The sequence below is a fragment of the Galleria mellonella genome, unplaced genomic scaffold (assembly GCF_026898425.1).
Source record: "Galleria mellonella isolate WM207_F2 unplaced genomic scaffold, CSIRO_AGI_GalMel_v1 utg40, whole genome shotgun sequence".
Classification (NCBI taxonomy): Eukaryota; Metazoa; Arthropoda; class Insecta; order Lepidoptera; family Pyralidae; genus Galleria; species Galleria mellonella.
The window spans coordinates 2,855,253-2,870,434 of record NW_026442094.1 but is presented as its reverse complement, the minus strand read 5'-3'; the positions used below and the strand labels follow the sequence as shown (position 1 = coordinate 2,870,434).

The following is a 15,182-nucleotide window of genomic DNA, read 5'->3' as shown; positions in this document are numbered from 1 at the left end:
TAAAATTAGTTCTCTTTGAAGTACAGCGCGCCGCCAACTCAAAGAGAAAACCGACAAAAAATCTGTAACAATTACCCGTAATAACAAAAGGAAGGAAAACAATATTAACGAAGGCACTACCATACCTTTGAAAGCAAACGACTACAATAAAGTAACGATCGGAATAACATTACAGTGCTTTCATTCTGAAGGAAATTCTTTATGAAGTCAGGAATTTAAGCCGCGAAGCTTTTATTATGAAACGTGTCTGTAAAAGGTTTCGGCGGTGGACCGACTACGAAGTCAGCAGTAAATCAAATTATTCCCTCGACTTTTTGCGCTTTTATTGTTTCCAGGTCATGCTAACTCCCACATTTCCGATTATAATTTACTCATTGAGAAAATTAATTTTAAAATTACAATGATGTGAAATCTAAAAAGTCATTAATTTTTGTTTAGGGACCGCTAATTTTATTATTATCATAATCAATATTGTACCTATTGTCGATATAAACAATAACTATAGTAAAACAAGGTTGGTAATATGTTACGAAAAAGTATTAATATCTAGTAGTACCTATTTATCACTGTCGTCTATCTTGGATAACAGTAATAAATATACATCTGATATAACTATTAATTTAATAAGAAATATTTATTTGATTGTAATATGCTCGGCGCAATTATGGCCATATTGTGATGGAATATAAGTTTCGCCATTAAAACAGTAGTCCCCAAATATCTCTGATACTCTATCAGGGATTACAGTCATGAGCATAATTATTTGGTTTCCTTTGCCTGAAGAAATAGTCTAACTCCATTTGTGTAATAATAAAAGAATGAAATGTCACAGTACTTTATTTCATAAATCACAACAACTTTCCTTAAACAACTTAATCATACTGATAACGTTGAAATTACATAATTGACACTATATCTAAAAGATCGTTATGAAGACATTACGTGGTGCGATATGAAGGTATTTCTTTAATAAGATGAATTTATGCATAATACGTATATGTGCTATCTATAATGTATTTCAAGAAAATCAATTCATTTGCGTATTTTTTCGTATTCATTTAGGAAAATTTTATTTAGTGATTGCTCTTAGCGAAATGTGTGAATTCTTTATAATAATATATATCTATGGTATTTAAATCTGTATAGCAATTTAATGAAGAAAATACTACTCGTATTTACGTTTGGCAGTTTCATTGAGAAAACAATTAATTTATGTTTTTATTAAAATATTACTATTTATATAACTTTATAATTAATATTCGATGTCATTTACATAATTATTTCATTACATAGGGTGAATAAGAATAGGTATAATACTACTCATATTTTTATAATAATTTAAAAAAAAACTGCACATATGAATATTGTTTAGTTTATTAAAATAATAAAAAATAATAAAACTAATTTTAACAAAAAAAAAATTATACATGTTTTGCTCATCTAGTTATCAATAAATAAATGCTGGTAATTATTGCATGTAAATTGGTTTTTTATACTTTTGGAATACTAAATTATTCAATCAAATATTTGTATATGGTACACGTCGTTATTTAAAACGACATTTTGGCACGTAATTACAGTATCACAATTCGTAATAATTAGTTCACAAATTCCTGTTAATTTAATAATTCGGTCATACCGGTGAATTTCTATATACTTCATAAATAAAGTATATCTTAGTCACAAATAAACCATCCACTTTTATTTATTTGGAGATTTGATACTTAAGTTTATACATGCACTTTTTCTAAGTACGTTTCTCTGAATTTATTACCTAGCTGTTTAAGTTCTATATTATTCGTAATTAAAGAAACACTATATCGTTCCAATTATAGACTCAGAAGTATTTTTTTACATAGGCTTAAAACCTTGTGTAATGTATCTAAGAAGGAATTACAAAATGTACCTATATATTTGTTCCCAAAAGGTAAACACTACCAATTTTATCGAATTAAATTCTCTGGGTCTTTTAATTAAATTATAAATTATTATTTTAAGTTATTGTACTTAATACATAATTTGAAATACTCTACTATTACTACTTGTGTGTAAAGGTTTCAATGTCAAGAGGTTCTAGGCTGCCTTCTTTGTACAAAAAGATCACTGACGTGGCTTGCCGTGTGACAACTTTATGTAATCCGCCGAAGCATGAAGCAAATTATAATTATACACGTATCTAAATGGCCTAATGATGAATATGAAAAATTTAGAAAATTTCGGATTTGTTTTAATCCTCGCAACAAAACATTCTTCGATTTAGCTGTCTCCGCTTATAGTAGTAATAGTAGTAAATACTCTATACACTATTTTTATATATACCTAAAATCTATCTACACTATAAAGAAAACAAAGATTGATGTCGTTAGAAAAAGCTTGGTGTAAAGAGCAGATGATCTATTTTCGTTGGCTGGCAAGAAGGAACTAGGTGCTGCGGGTGCCGACGGTGGATGTCTTTGAGACTTCGTTTCATCGTAGGATCCACTGCCTTCGCTCTCGTCTTCGTCGTCATCGGAAGGCGCTGCAGCTTCCTGCTTCCGAGCTTCAGCCCGAGGAATGTCTATTTCGTTTGAATGCGTAACAGTGTGCATGGTCGTCACAGTACTAACAGTCGTTATCTGCGACACATTTTGGGAAGAATGTTCCGTTACTTCGGTTATTTGAGTCAGTTCAATTGTTATTAGTTTATAAATATTCTTATCAGTAATATTAGTGGTCGAATATCTTTTAAAGAAACTATCTGTAAAATCAGCAGTAGTGTTCTTGGGTACATTTGAAGTCGAGAAATTATGTAAATCATTTAATAACTTTAACGAAAACGGTGCATTGCACAGGTGTCCAGCACAGATGCATTTCAGTTCATATTTTTCCGCCGAATACGTTAACGTACACGGCACCTCCGCTGGAGCAGCACATTGAAGGAACGATGTAAAATCTGTCAAAATAAAAGAATTTATCAACTTATAATTTAAAATTATTTGATTATGATAATTCAAATATTAATATCTACAGGAAATGTATGTTGTGATATAGAAATGCTTTTACCAGAAAGAGACTTTGCACAAAAATTAACGGATTGGATACCTCTTTTCCATTCGTGTTTATGCCATGAAGCATTTGTATTTGCATGGCTATATTTCGGTTTGAAGGGTGATATATGACAATGAAATTCACTATAACACCTTAGTCCTCAAAAGTATGATGTGTATTATGGACAACACAGTATACTCTGTAATGTCTATGGTTCGGTTTATGAATATAAGCTATGGTTACCATTTTCCATCAGGACGGACGGAAGCTTGTTTGTCATTCTAAGGTCCATAAAAATTAACTTTTAATTAATGCTTTTATAAGAATTTTACATGTCTATTTTCATGCCAAATCAGTAAAAGATTTATAATAAGTAATTATATTCATTTTTTAATTAGAAAAATGTAATTGTTTATCTCTATTAATCATCATCACCATTTCAGCCGTTAACTGTCGACTGCTGAACATAAGGAGATTTTTGCCAACAGTTGCCACACTTAGCAGGCGAGATGGCAACTGCAGTTAGGCTTTTAGAGATGTTTTAAGACGGACACTGCTGCCCATCCCTGTACCGTTAAGTTCCTTAAGTCGCCTCTTGCGACACCCAGAGGAAAGGAAGGGGTGGTCTGTTCTATGCCAGGACCACACGTTTATTTTCTCTATTAATATTCTACATTAATGCGAAAACAGTTTTTTCTATGTGGTGTTTTAAAAACCAAACTAGTATTTAAATAAAACCATCGTCTATTCTCGTGCCTAAAATTACTTCACGAGAGACATTAATTAATTTTGTTGCCAGGCTATATAATTTTATTCCTTTATATTGTAATAATTATTCTGAGAAATCACTCACTCACTCACCCCACACGCCCACACATTCTTATAATATAAATATAAACACAAAATTATTTTGTTTTAATAATTTTTGTATTTATGTATTTATATTAATTTTTGATATTTATTTATAGAACATACGAATGGCCCGGATGTGAATGAAAGATGTGGACTTGGAACACCTGACACAGGCATTGTTATGCTTATTTGCTAGGTGGTTTTAAAATATTGTATAATAACTTAGTAAAGTATCTTTAACCATTACGCTTTATTATGAAATTTTTATATGTTAGATAAGATGAAATAAATTATACTAACTTGGTGAAAAGGCGACAGTGGCACAGTACGGAGTATTTCCTGAGCAGTTTTCAATCTGCAGGTGCCAGAAATGGTCACATGTGTTGTTAGTATAAGGGCAGAAGTAGCACCGTTGGGCCTTCTCGCCTGCAAATAAGCAAGTGAAAAATTAATTTACTGGCATAAAATGAAGATGAACAGGTTATATTTCTTCACTATAAGTATAAAATTGATTTCTTATTTCCTGTATTTGAAATATATATATTTTAAGAAGTAATAGTCCGGTGGTTTACTTTGTTTACAATTTTATTTTACTAGCTATAGAGTGTCCACTGGACGAATTAAAGTCTTTCGATTTACTTATCAAATGACAGTCAGTAAATCAGCCTAACCTAAGAAGGCTTTAGGTATCTAGTCGTTCTTATCAGATGGTATGTCGGCTGTGTAAAATACAAGCAACTCTCTGATCTCTAACCCGACAGTGATGATAATAGGAAATACCTTATCTAAAGCTGAAGATAAAGATAGGAATGTAAATAACTTAGTCATTGTAATTTATTGCATACCTACTGGGTTGAAACTATCTACATTCAATAATTTTATTATAAGCTCGATCTCTTTTTTGACTAAAATCCAAATATATCTTATATTCAATTTTTATTTAATGTTTTATCTAAATATTATCCAGTCTGTGAAAATTTCTATTTTTTTTACTAGGCATCTGTTTATAGTAGTGATATGTAAATTTAAAAATCTTTTTTCTCATACTTAACATAGAACAGCAACAGTACTTAATCTGAAGGGCTAATCACAAATGCAATGGATAAATTTTTTTACGAAACTTTGTATAAGATCAATAATTGTTTTAAAAATCAGAGAAGAAATTTTTCTAGTTTAAATAAGAAAACAAATAATTTTGTAGTTTCTCAGGATTTATATTAAAATTTAATCGATTCGGGCACCATTTTCCAATATATACAGGGCAAAGACATCGTCACTAAACATCAAATTGCTTACTAGACAAGAATATTTAAAAATAGATTTAGTCTTACTGAAATATTACAATTATAGACGACAGCAAGACTGACTGTGATCTTGTTATACTTAAGAAAAGTTGTAATAGATTTATAGAGATTGTAGTGAAAAACTTAAGAAAGTTTTCCAGTGTCTAAGTAATGTCTACGAAGTTCTTAGTAGAGGATTAAAATAACCTATCAATTAATTATATTGATATGTGAAAAAAGAAACAACAAGTGTAAATATTACTTACGATTAGGATATAAATCAAAGGATAAAAATGAATACTTTGTAGAATTATCACGTTATTTGTCTATATTATGGTTTATTTGAAATATTATTAGAAATTTGTAAAATATTAGGACTGGTAACGTAAATAATTAAGGTATATAAACACAAATTTTTATTATACACAAATTTACATTTTAAGAAATGAAACTTTAAATTCTTATACAAAATTATAATCATCACTCACGCATAAACTCTTTTAATAAATTATTATTGTAATTTTTTTATTTAATTATTAAAAAACCCATTAATTAGTTTTTAAATCCCATTAATAACTAAAAAGAAAACTCCCTTTATATGAACGTGATGCTTATCGACTGGTATTTTTGTTTCATCTACTGCATTCAAAATAGAGATTAATTAAATTCGACTGTTTTTTTAATTTATTTATTTAACTTTCATATACATAAAAAAGTTTTATATATATATATATATATATATATATATATATATATATATATATATATATATATATATATATTATCACTTGTATAAAAACACTTGATACATAATGTTGACTATTCAATATAAATATATATTATATCATATTATCACTTTTTTATTGGATGAATTTAATTTACTTTCAGGATAATTTTATATTATTATATTAAATTAAAGCGAATGAATGCGTTTATAAACGAAGAACAATGAAAAGCTATTAAATTTTGACTAGACAATACAAATTTGCGTACTCGAACGCTCCTAAACTATCTAGCAAGAAATAAGCATGATATATCGTTATATACTTCTTAAGTAATTGCTTTAAGACAGTTGTACAATAACTCAAGGCAACTGGGACGACCCTTGACACTACTACCTATCATAACAAACAAGTTTCTGTTTGCGAAGTTGGGTATACACAAACACTTCTGTAACTCTAAAGTCTTCCAAATCCCGAACACACTTATAAGTACATGACTTTGTAACATTAATAACGTATCTATTCAATTATTACATTATTAAATCGGTAGGGCGTTAGGTACGAATGAACCCTTTATTGTCTCTGAACGTTGAGTATTAGCAAGAATCTGTAGCGATAATTTTGTATGACTGTGCTTCGATTTTCGAAAATGGAATATTGTTACAATGAAATTAGTGAGTACAGAGGCATTACGTCTTAACCATCAGGAATATTAATAATAAGACGGGGACAATAAATTGGCCATTATATATAAATAATGAATTCATCCTGATTATCAACCATTATTAACTATTTCTTGTAAATATTCCTGTAAATAGTTGGCAAATATATAGATATGTATATAACAAGACTCAAGGAATCATTTCATCTCCCAATTTCTTCCACCTAAGACTAGTATATTGACATCAAATGTACAAATTGAATCTGGTCAGTCTGAGTCTAGTAGTTCATCAGTGTCACCATAAGTGATATATAATCACAACAATTATTTAGTTCTCCAGCAAAGATACCTTGTGTTATGAGAAACCAGGCAACAAATATATAGGGCTACACCCAGAATACCCAGACTTGACCCAATTCAGAAAAAAATCATTTCCTAATTTGGCTCGACCAAAAGTCGAACCGAATGGCAATACAAGTAGAGTATCACAGGCATTTCTGTGGTTTTAAATTGATATTATCAATGTTCATTCTGTATCATATAGTATTATATTATCTGTGTTCTGTATGAAATAGTATTCTGGAACAAAAATACAATATATCTCCACTTCAATTAATCCCTTCGATATCTTAAAAAATAACCAAAGGAATTGAGAAAAATAGGTAAAAAACACCAATACAAGAGAAGAAAATCTCAAAACAAGAACTCTATGCCAAGTTGCTCGACCTACGTAATCATATTAGGTTACTAACAAAATCTTATGGGGTTCTCTGGATTAAATTTATGAAAATTTTATTACTTATATCCTGTAAGTTATAAAAAGGGTTCTCCTTCGTCCTCCATCCAAGGTAGTAATATTTTTTTAACGGGTTATCATTTCATATTTATGTATATGTTTAAGCGATGGTCACCGGTCTTATGGTGAGTCGTTATTTGTTTGTCATTCAAATTGTACATATACATATAAATAGCCTTCGTTTATTCTATATCTGGATTTTGATGAATAATATTCTTCAACATAATTTTCTTTAATGATTGCAGTAGATACATAATAACAACGAATTGTAGGGAGAAGAGACTGTTAATAATAGCGATTAGTAGTTCCATTACTATCAGGTTGACTTCCTCGCGGTTCTTTCAGAAAATCATCTTGTTCAATTCCAAGTGAATTCAACACGATGGACTAACTGACTTGCCTTTTTATTTTCACTTATAATCCGTCACTGGTACAGTGCCAGTGTATACTGTTAGCGCAGGTAGGGCAAGGCAGGCATTATCATCCCATTATCATCCATTTAAAAAAAGATAACAACAAAATTAAGAATTATTCCTTTAATTTCTAAATACTTAATCCATTTTATGTAAGTAATGAGTTACATAAACATCAATTCCTATTAGTTTACCAATGTACTAAATTAATCGTGGACTCGTGATTCCTTTATCGAATTACATTAAATTGAGAGAATGCTAGTATTTTCTTATTCCTGTAGGTAGGTATACATTACGTCATATTTTATATCTACATTTAAAATTTAAACTAATACTTATTATAGATATAATGAGTATTACTCATACGAGTATAATAAAACTTAGCATGGTAAATAAAACTATAAAGAGATATTTAAAAAACTGGACGAAGTTACATATGTATCTTGAACATAATTAACCACAAAAAATTGAAATTGCTAAATAATATAATTGTAATGGCAGAAATAATTGTTGATTCATTTCAAGATATATAGTAAGATTTATTTCGATTGTATAATTATAAATCCATATATGTATCAAATACATATATTATGTGTTTGTAGTTGATTAATAAATGTCGACACTGACATTGATTTTGTATTTTTTACAAATAAAAATTATAATATAGTACCCTGTAATTACTCATAAAATAAAGTTTATCATATAAGAAAAAATAATATATATATATATATATATATATATATATATATATATATATATATATATATATTATCTATCTTCCATGAAAATTCAAAACAACACCTGACATATTCACACGCATCCAAAAACAAAAATAAAATTAATTTCTACATTGCAGCAATAATAGCACAAGAAAATTTGTAACTATTCGATTATTTATCCAACACAATATAAAAATTGTTTGCATACATTCCATATTGTTGTTAAGAAAAACATTTAGACTCTTTTGAGAGACCGGATCTCGTGTGAGGTATCCCTATTGTTCGCTTTCTAACAGTTTCACGAAAGGAATCCAGTCAGGCCACTCGCTTCTTGTAACCATTTATTTATTTAGTAACAATAGCATCGCTGCCTTTCCTTCGAATCCTTGTATTTTTCAATTATTTTCTTCCGCCTTTTTATATTTGCTTAGCCATTATCAAATAAACTTAATTACTTAACATCACTAATCGTTGCTAATGGTAACATTGGTCTTTCCCACAAGCTGCATTCGTTTACCACATTTAAATGTAACGTAAAAGAGGACATAACGTCTCTCAAATTAAATATGTACTAGTACTTTGAGTTACTGGTAAGTTAATTTTTTTATAGATGATAATGGAATGGTAACTCCGCCTACGCTATCGGTATATACTAACGGGGCACCAGTGAGAGATAATTGATGAGGATGAAAAGGCAGGTCAGTTAGCCCATCCTGACGAATTCAACAATAAATTAGTCACGATGGTTTCCAGTGGGAACCGCGGGGAGGTTGACCTGATAACGTATATTGATAGCGATGGGGACTAATGGTAAGTTAATTTGGAAATGTAAATTTAGATAGAGTTTTTCATCCAATCCAAATTTATGATCTTTGGAGTATATATAGGATAGCAAAACGCGTGGCCTTGCGTTCGTTTCTAACAAATGGTACTTATTATTTATTAAATAGCACGTATAATAACTAAAAGTAACAGAACAAAAGTTATCTTACAATGAATGCGACAATTACTGTTTGAATATCGTTGGAGAGAAATTTTAACGAGTTTACATAACTCGGCCTCAACGCCGCGCCAACGCCATTCGAGGTTTGGCTACTTAATACTTGTGTTTGACTATTATTTATTTAGTTAATAGGAAAAAAAATTAACTTTTAAACTATGAATTTATTAAGAAATCTAAGATTTATAAATGATAGTTATGTGCTTATAGGACTGTTTTGTTTTAATCTAATTGACAATATAGTTCTTTTTAGATTTCTCAATAAATACTTATTTTTTTCCTGTTAACTGAATAAAAGGATAATTAACTGTTCCCATGGATTATCCCATGTTAAAAATACATCAAAAACATCATGTACAATTCGTCTCCATATATGTATACCGTATACGACATATTCGGTTTTTTATCACTTTTTTAAGTTTATCATTTTTCTCTTAAATACAATTTGAGAGAAAAGCAAGATGTGTTTGTGTGTGTATAAGTGCGCACGCGTGCATGTGTGTGTGTGTGTGTGTGTGTATGTGTGTGTGTGTGTGTGTGTGTGTGTGTGTGTGTGTGTGTGTGTGTGTGTGTGACTCTTGTTTGTATGCGATACACAATATAGGAAAATTGCAAATATCAATATAATTATATACATTTTGTTATCCTATTATTTAGTATTGTCATGATGAGAAAGTTGTGTCATGCCGTACTTCGGTGTTATTAAAAGTAATCATTAAATTATTTTATATATTTAGAGTCTTACCTTTTTGTTGTAAAGAACCAGTCCTCACATCCACTATCAAGAGAGCTATTATGCTCACGAACCATAGAGGAGTGAACATTATTTTTTTATTTATATCTACTCTAAACATTATTCAAATACACTTTATTTCACAAACAATAGAATTAACAATAAGCCTCAAGTGAAGTGACACAATGTTCTGTTAAGATTTATTTGACAATAAAATGGAATTCACGGACTTTCGTTTAAGATATCGTTTATTCTGTTACTTGAGATTCAAGCAATTGAATTAACGATGTCTTGTTTTAACGTTTTCTTGAAAATACCTCCATAACATTTTGGGCTGACAATATATCAATAAATTTTATATTGTTTGACAAAGACAAGAACGTGCTGTTAATGGGAAAATTATTGGATATAATTATAAGCAGTAACAATAATTCGATATTCATTCATATCAAATATTACATTTATTTGTTATTATTATATTAGTTTTTAAACTATTTTATAATACAGAAGAGTAATATCGTAATATGCTGAATTTTAAAAATTATTACATCTCAATCCAAAATTTTATAATTTAAAACCGAATTGTCAAAGGAATAATTCACACTTGACAATAAGTTTATAATATTGTACCTAAAATAACAAAGTTAATTAAAAGTAAAATCCTTTTACACTATTAATATATATATATATACACTTCACAACAAAATTAATTTTCCTTTGTATTTATTACGATATTAATAAATCTGTTAATACACGTGTTCACTGAAGCGCGCTCAAACTCGTAGCAACCGCTACGACGTAGCAAACGCCACTACGGCACGTAGCTGACTGCCGTAGCTCGGGCTCAAGAGATTCGCGCATCAAACCCTGCCCAGCCTGCTAGCTGCACCCAGTCTCTTCTGTATCTCGTCGAATGTTATTAATTTATGATGTATCGTTTATATTGCCGCTTCCACACACGTGATTACATATTTAGCGGGCAATATAACTGCGTTGGATGGTTATGGCCGCGATATTAAGACGATACACGGAAAAAGGCATTGGATATACAATGTTAATACCAAACTGCTGGAAGTTACAGGATTACCTGGCGATTGGGCAGATTATTGTTTCTATTGCATTGTGTTTAATACGATTCTTTAACAGTTTTTTCTATTGTACGCCTGTAAATCGTCTAAATGGGATTTTAACTACTTTAATAATGTATAAATTATAAGTATGAGGACTAAGGTATTATGATATTTAGTATAGCTGATAATATATTAAATTAATAGCAACGACCTGCTAATAACAAAAATGGTATAATATAGTAATTTATAGTATAATCTTATAATGCATTACATGGAGATGGTCGCCATGGAGTGATCATGGAGATGTATATGTGGATAAAGGAATACTCTCACAACGATCAACTGTATAGATATAATATCTGTAGTATTATGTGATATACAATTAAATTTCTTATATTAAAATTTGAAAGAAGAGAGAAAAAGAATTAGAAAATATGCTTTATTTACAACACACATTTGGATAGTAATAACAGTAAAGTATATAGTTACAAGATATTTCAACATTCTATATAACAATAACTAAAAATTCTATAACTAAGTAGTATATATATCATACCGAAGGTAATCAAAATTTTACCAAGTTAAGGTATCGTCAATCAATAAGTAATACATTTTAACAATGTGATCTTAATTAACAACGCAATTAATTGATAATTGTAAGTCTCCCAATAACAGAACTATGTAGAGGTAAACTGTATATTTTAGTTCTATTCACATAAAATATAATAAAATTTAAATTACCAAGTTAAACAATAGATTTATTAACATCTATTATAATTATAATAATCAGGATAATGTTTATCTAATGAAATTAATATTAAACAGATGTATATCTTAATAGCGATTAATATGATACATGTAATATAGTGTTTTATCACAATAAAATTAAGATACTTCAAGATACCTATCTTGTAAAGATTCCGGCATCAAAAACGATGAGATTATATAAGTAATTTAGCTAGGTACATATACAAGATTTATATACGTTTTAGGTATACAAAATGATATCGAAATCGTTAGTATCTTTTAAAGGCAGTGTTCTATATATTAACGAAACCGAACACAAACCCAAGAAACAAGGGCAAAAAAAGACAAAAGAATTTGTACTCCCCATACTGATACGATATGTTCAGTCATTGTGTTAGTATGGAAGACTCAAATTTTTTTATCGTTTTTCAATTATTTTTCGATAATTAATAATCATGAAATTTTTGTCTTAATATGTGCAAAAATGGGCAGATCCTTTGTTTTACGTACCGTTATATTACTTACATTAATTTAATTACAAGTGCCATTTATAGAAACAAGTCATGATTTCACTCCCTCGAGTGTAGGAAGGGAGGTAATTATTTACAAATAAGAATAATGTATTCAGAGCAGAGAGAAGAACGGAATAAATATACGTCCGTAAAAGATATCCTTAAAGCCTTGCACGCACTGTTTTACGACCAATAACACCGAGAGATTATCAAATCCATTCGCATCACATTCGAAATGTTACGAGAAGTTGTTAAAAACTGACCACTATCAAATGCTGTCGGTTCTATATATTTATAGCATTATGTTATTGTGGCAGTAAAATTACAAGGTAAATTACATCTTGCTGTATCAGCCATTAACTGTCCACTGCTAAACATAGCCTTCCCCCATGTGGGGGGTTTTGCCAGTAGTTACCACGCTTGGCAGGCGGATTGGCAACCACAGTTTGGCTTTTGGGTGATGTTTCAAGAGGGACACTACTACCCATCCCTCGACCATATGCTCCCTTGGTTGTCTCTTACGATACTCACGAAAAAGGAAGATGTGGCCTACTTTACGCTGGGATTTACGCGAAATTTACATCTTAGTTCTCAGAAATGGCAATACATAAAAGAAACATCATAGTGCATTCTCTGTTTACATTGTTTGTGTCTATAGATAAACAATTATCGAATCACTAACTGTTGTACAGAACTTCGAAACTACGAAAACAGATAGAACTGAAAAACCTATTAAATAATATTTTTGTTGAGCTCAAGATAGTATGAATGAATCCGTAGGTGTCTACGTTATTTTTGTGTATAGTAAGAAACATACTAATGTTACGAGCTATATGTATATATATCACTTAATAGAAGGTCACAACAACGATCCCTGTATTGTAACAATTTTGTTATGGAAATAAACATTTTTCATATGTGGTAAACGTTCATTAAATCGATATAGTGATTTAATTGTAAAAATAAAAAATGCACCCAAAAATATTGCCGAAAATATTGCTTTTTTATTATACATTATTAGTAAATATACGTTTAAACTGTAAACCTCTTTAACCTGGTAATAATAATACATCAAAATTAAAATTACATACATACATGCTAGTTTTATAATAAATTAAATTATATTATAAAATTTTATAGTGTAGCCTGTGCCTAAGAAGGGCGATGATATGAGATGGGGCGGGCGAGCCGACACATTAATTGGCAATTTCCGCGGCCCGCTGCCCGCCAACCATCTTGCATTACTCATCTGCACAGATATCGGATAATGACGTTCATTAGCGAGATCATCTTTGATTATCTGAGTGAACCAGATTAATGATTGTTATCAAAAACAGAGCTATAAATCCCATTAGCAGTTTTTGTTCCACATTTCTGTAGGTGGTGGAAATACTTATCTGTAAGAGAAAGTTTCTCAATATTACATTATTATGATACTGATAGTGGTAGTACAGAGTATTCTGTGATAGCCATAGTGTTGCTTGTCTATAGACGACGGTTATTGTTTTCCATCAGGTGGCCTGTTAGTTTATGTGCCATTCTCAGTATCATAAAAAACATAATACATTGACTTTATATAGGAACAATGACAAATGAATATAATTGTAAGTAGTTGATGTCAGAAAATTGATAAAGACTATAAAAATTTGGCAAAAAATGAACGAAAAAATAGAAAAATTTGTTCTAAAAATAACACGATCCATTTTGAATTTTTATGAAAACAACGGCAGTAAATCTTTTATATTATCAGATGGGCCGTATGCTTGTTTCGCACCTCTGTGATATACAAAAAAAAACAGTATAAATATGTTTTTAATTAGGAATAAGAACCTACCTATCATTAACTAGTAGATTCATTTTATTTGAGAAGATATTTTAAATTTAATTAAATTCTAAATTAAATTTGCTGAAATATTATATGTAGTACCTACGTGTAAATTGTATTGTGGATAGCTCGGCAACGTAGCTTACATTACGAGACAATCCACAAACAAAGGGAAGGGTGACCCATCTCATGTAACTACATGAGTGAAGGGAAACACTAGTCTTCAGTTAAGGACACGTCGAATATCTCATTCGAATAAAATTAATATAAAATTAATCACTGATTATATTTATATAAAATCCTTGCTTATATTATAAATCTGAAAGTGAGTTTGTTTGTTACCTTTAGTACACATATATATTTTTATCCCGGCCACGCGAACAAAATTGTTCGTAAAAGCTAATAATTATTAAATTGAATTAAACTTATTAAATTTATTCAAATATAAAATTTATTACATTACAATTGCATTAATAATACTATTTACTTACATCACAGAATAAAAAACTACTTTAATACTTTACACTGCGCTAATATTATGTACATAAATATAAAAATGTGGTTGTTTATATATTTACACACTGATAGACTCAGATCATCCTAGACTGACGCACGGGTTAATAATAGTTTATTTATGTATATATTTAATTCAAGATAGTGTTCTATGCTACGCTTATCCGAAGAAAATTATGCATCGATCTTTGTCACCAGAGCTTCATAAAATAGAATTGATGTAATTAATATAATAAAATAGGTATTAACCAATAAAAATGTCCTATTTACAAAATTTACGTCATTTTGTCTATATGATTATACTTCACT

At 29.7% G+C, this 15,182-nt stretch overlaps 1 protein-coding gene across 1 annotated transcript; it reads right to left on the bottom strand.

The window, feature by feature from the left end:
• Nucleotides 1-819: 819 nt before the first annotated feature.
• LOC113520256 (uncharacterized) lies at nucleotides 820-11,021 on the bottom strand. Its single transcript, XM_031914675.2, has 4 exons — nucleotides 10,837-11,021; nucleotides 10,219-10,396; nucleotides 4,180-4,305; nucleotides 820-2,932 (listed from the first exon to the last, which is right to left on the bottom strand). Exons 2-4 carry the CDS (start codon nucleotides 10,325-10,327, stop codon nucleotides 2,331-2,333), a joined length of 837 nt encoding a protein of 278 aa, XP_031770535.2. The 5' UTR covers nucleotides 10,328-10,396; nucleotides 10,837-11,021; the 3' UTR covers nucleotides 820-2,330.
• Nucleotides 11,022-15,182: the final 4,161 nt, after the last annotated feature.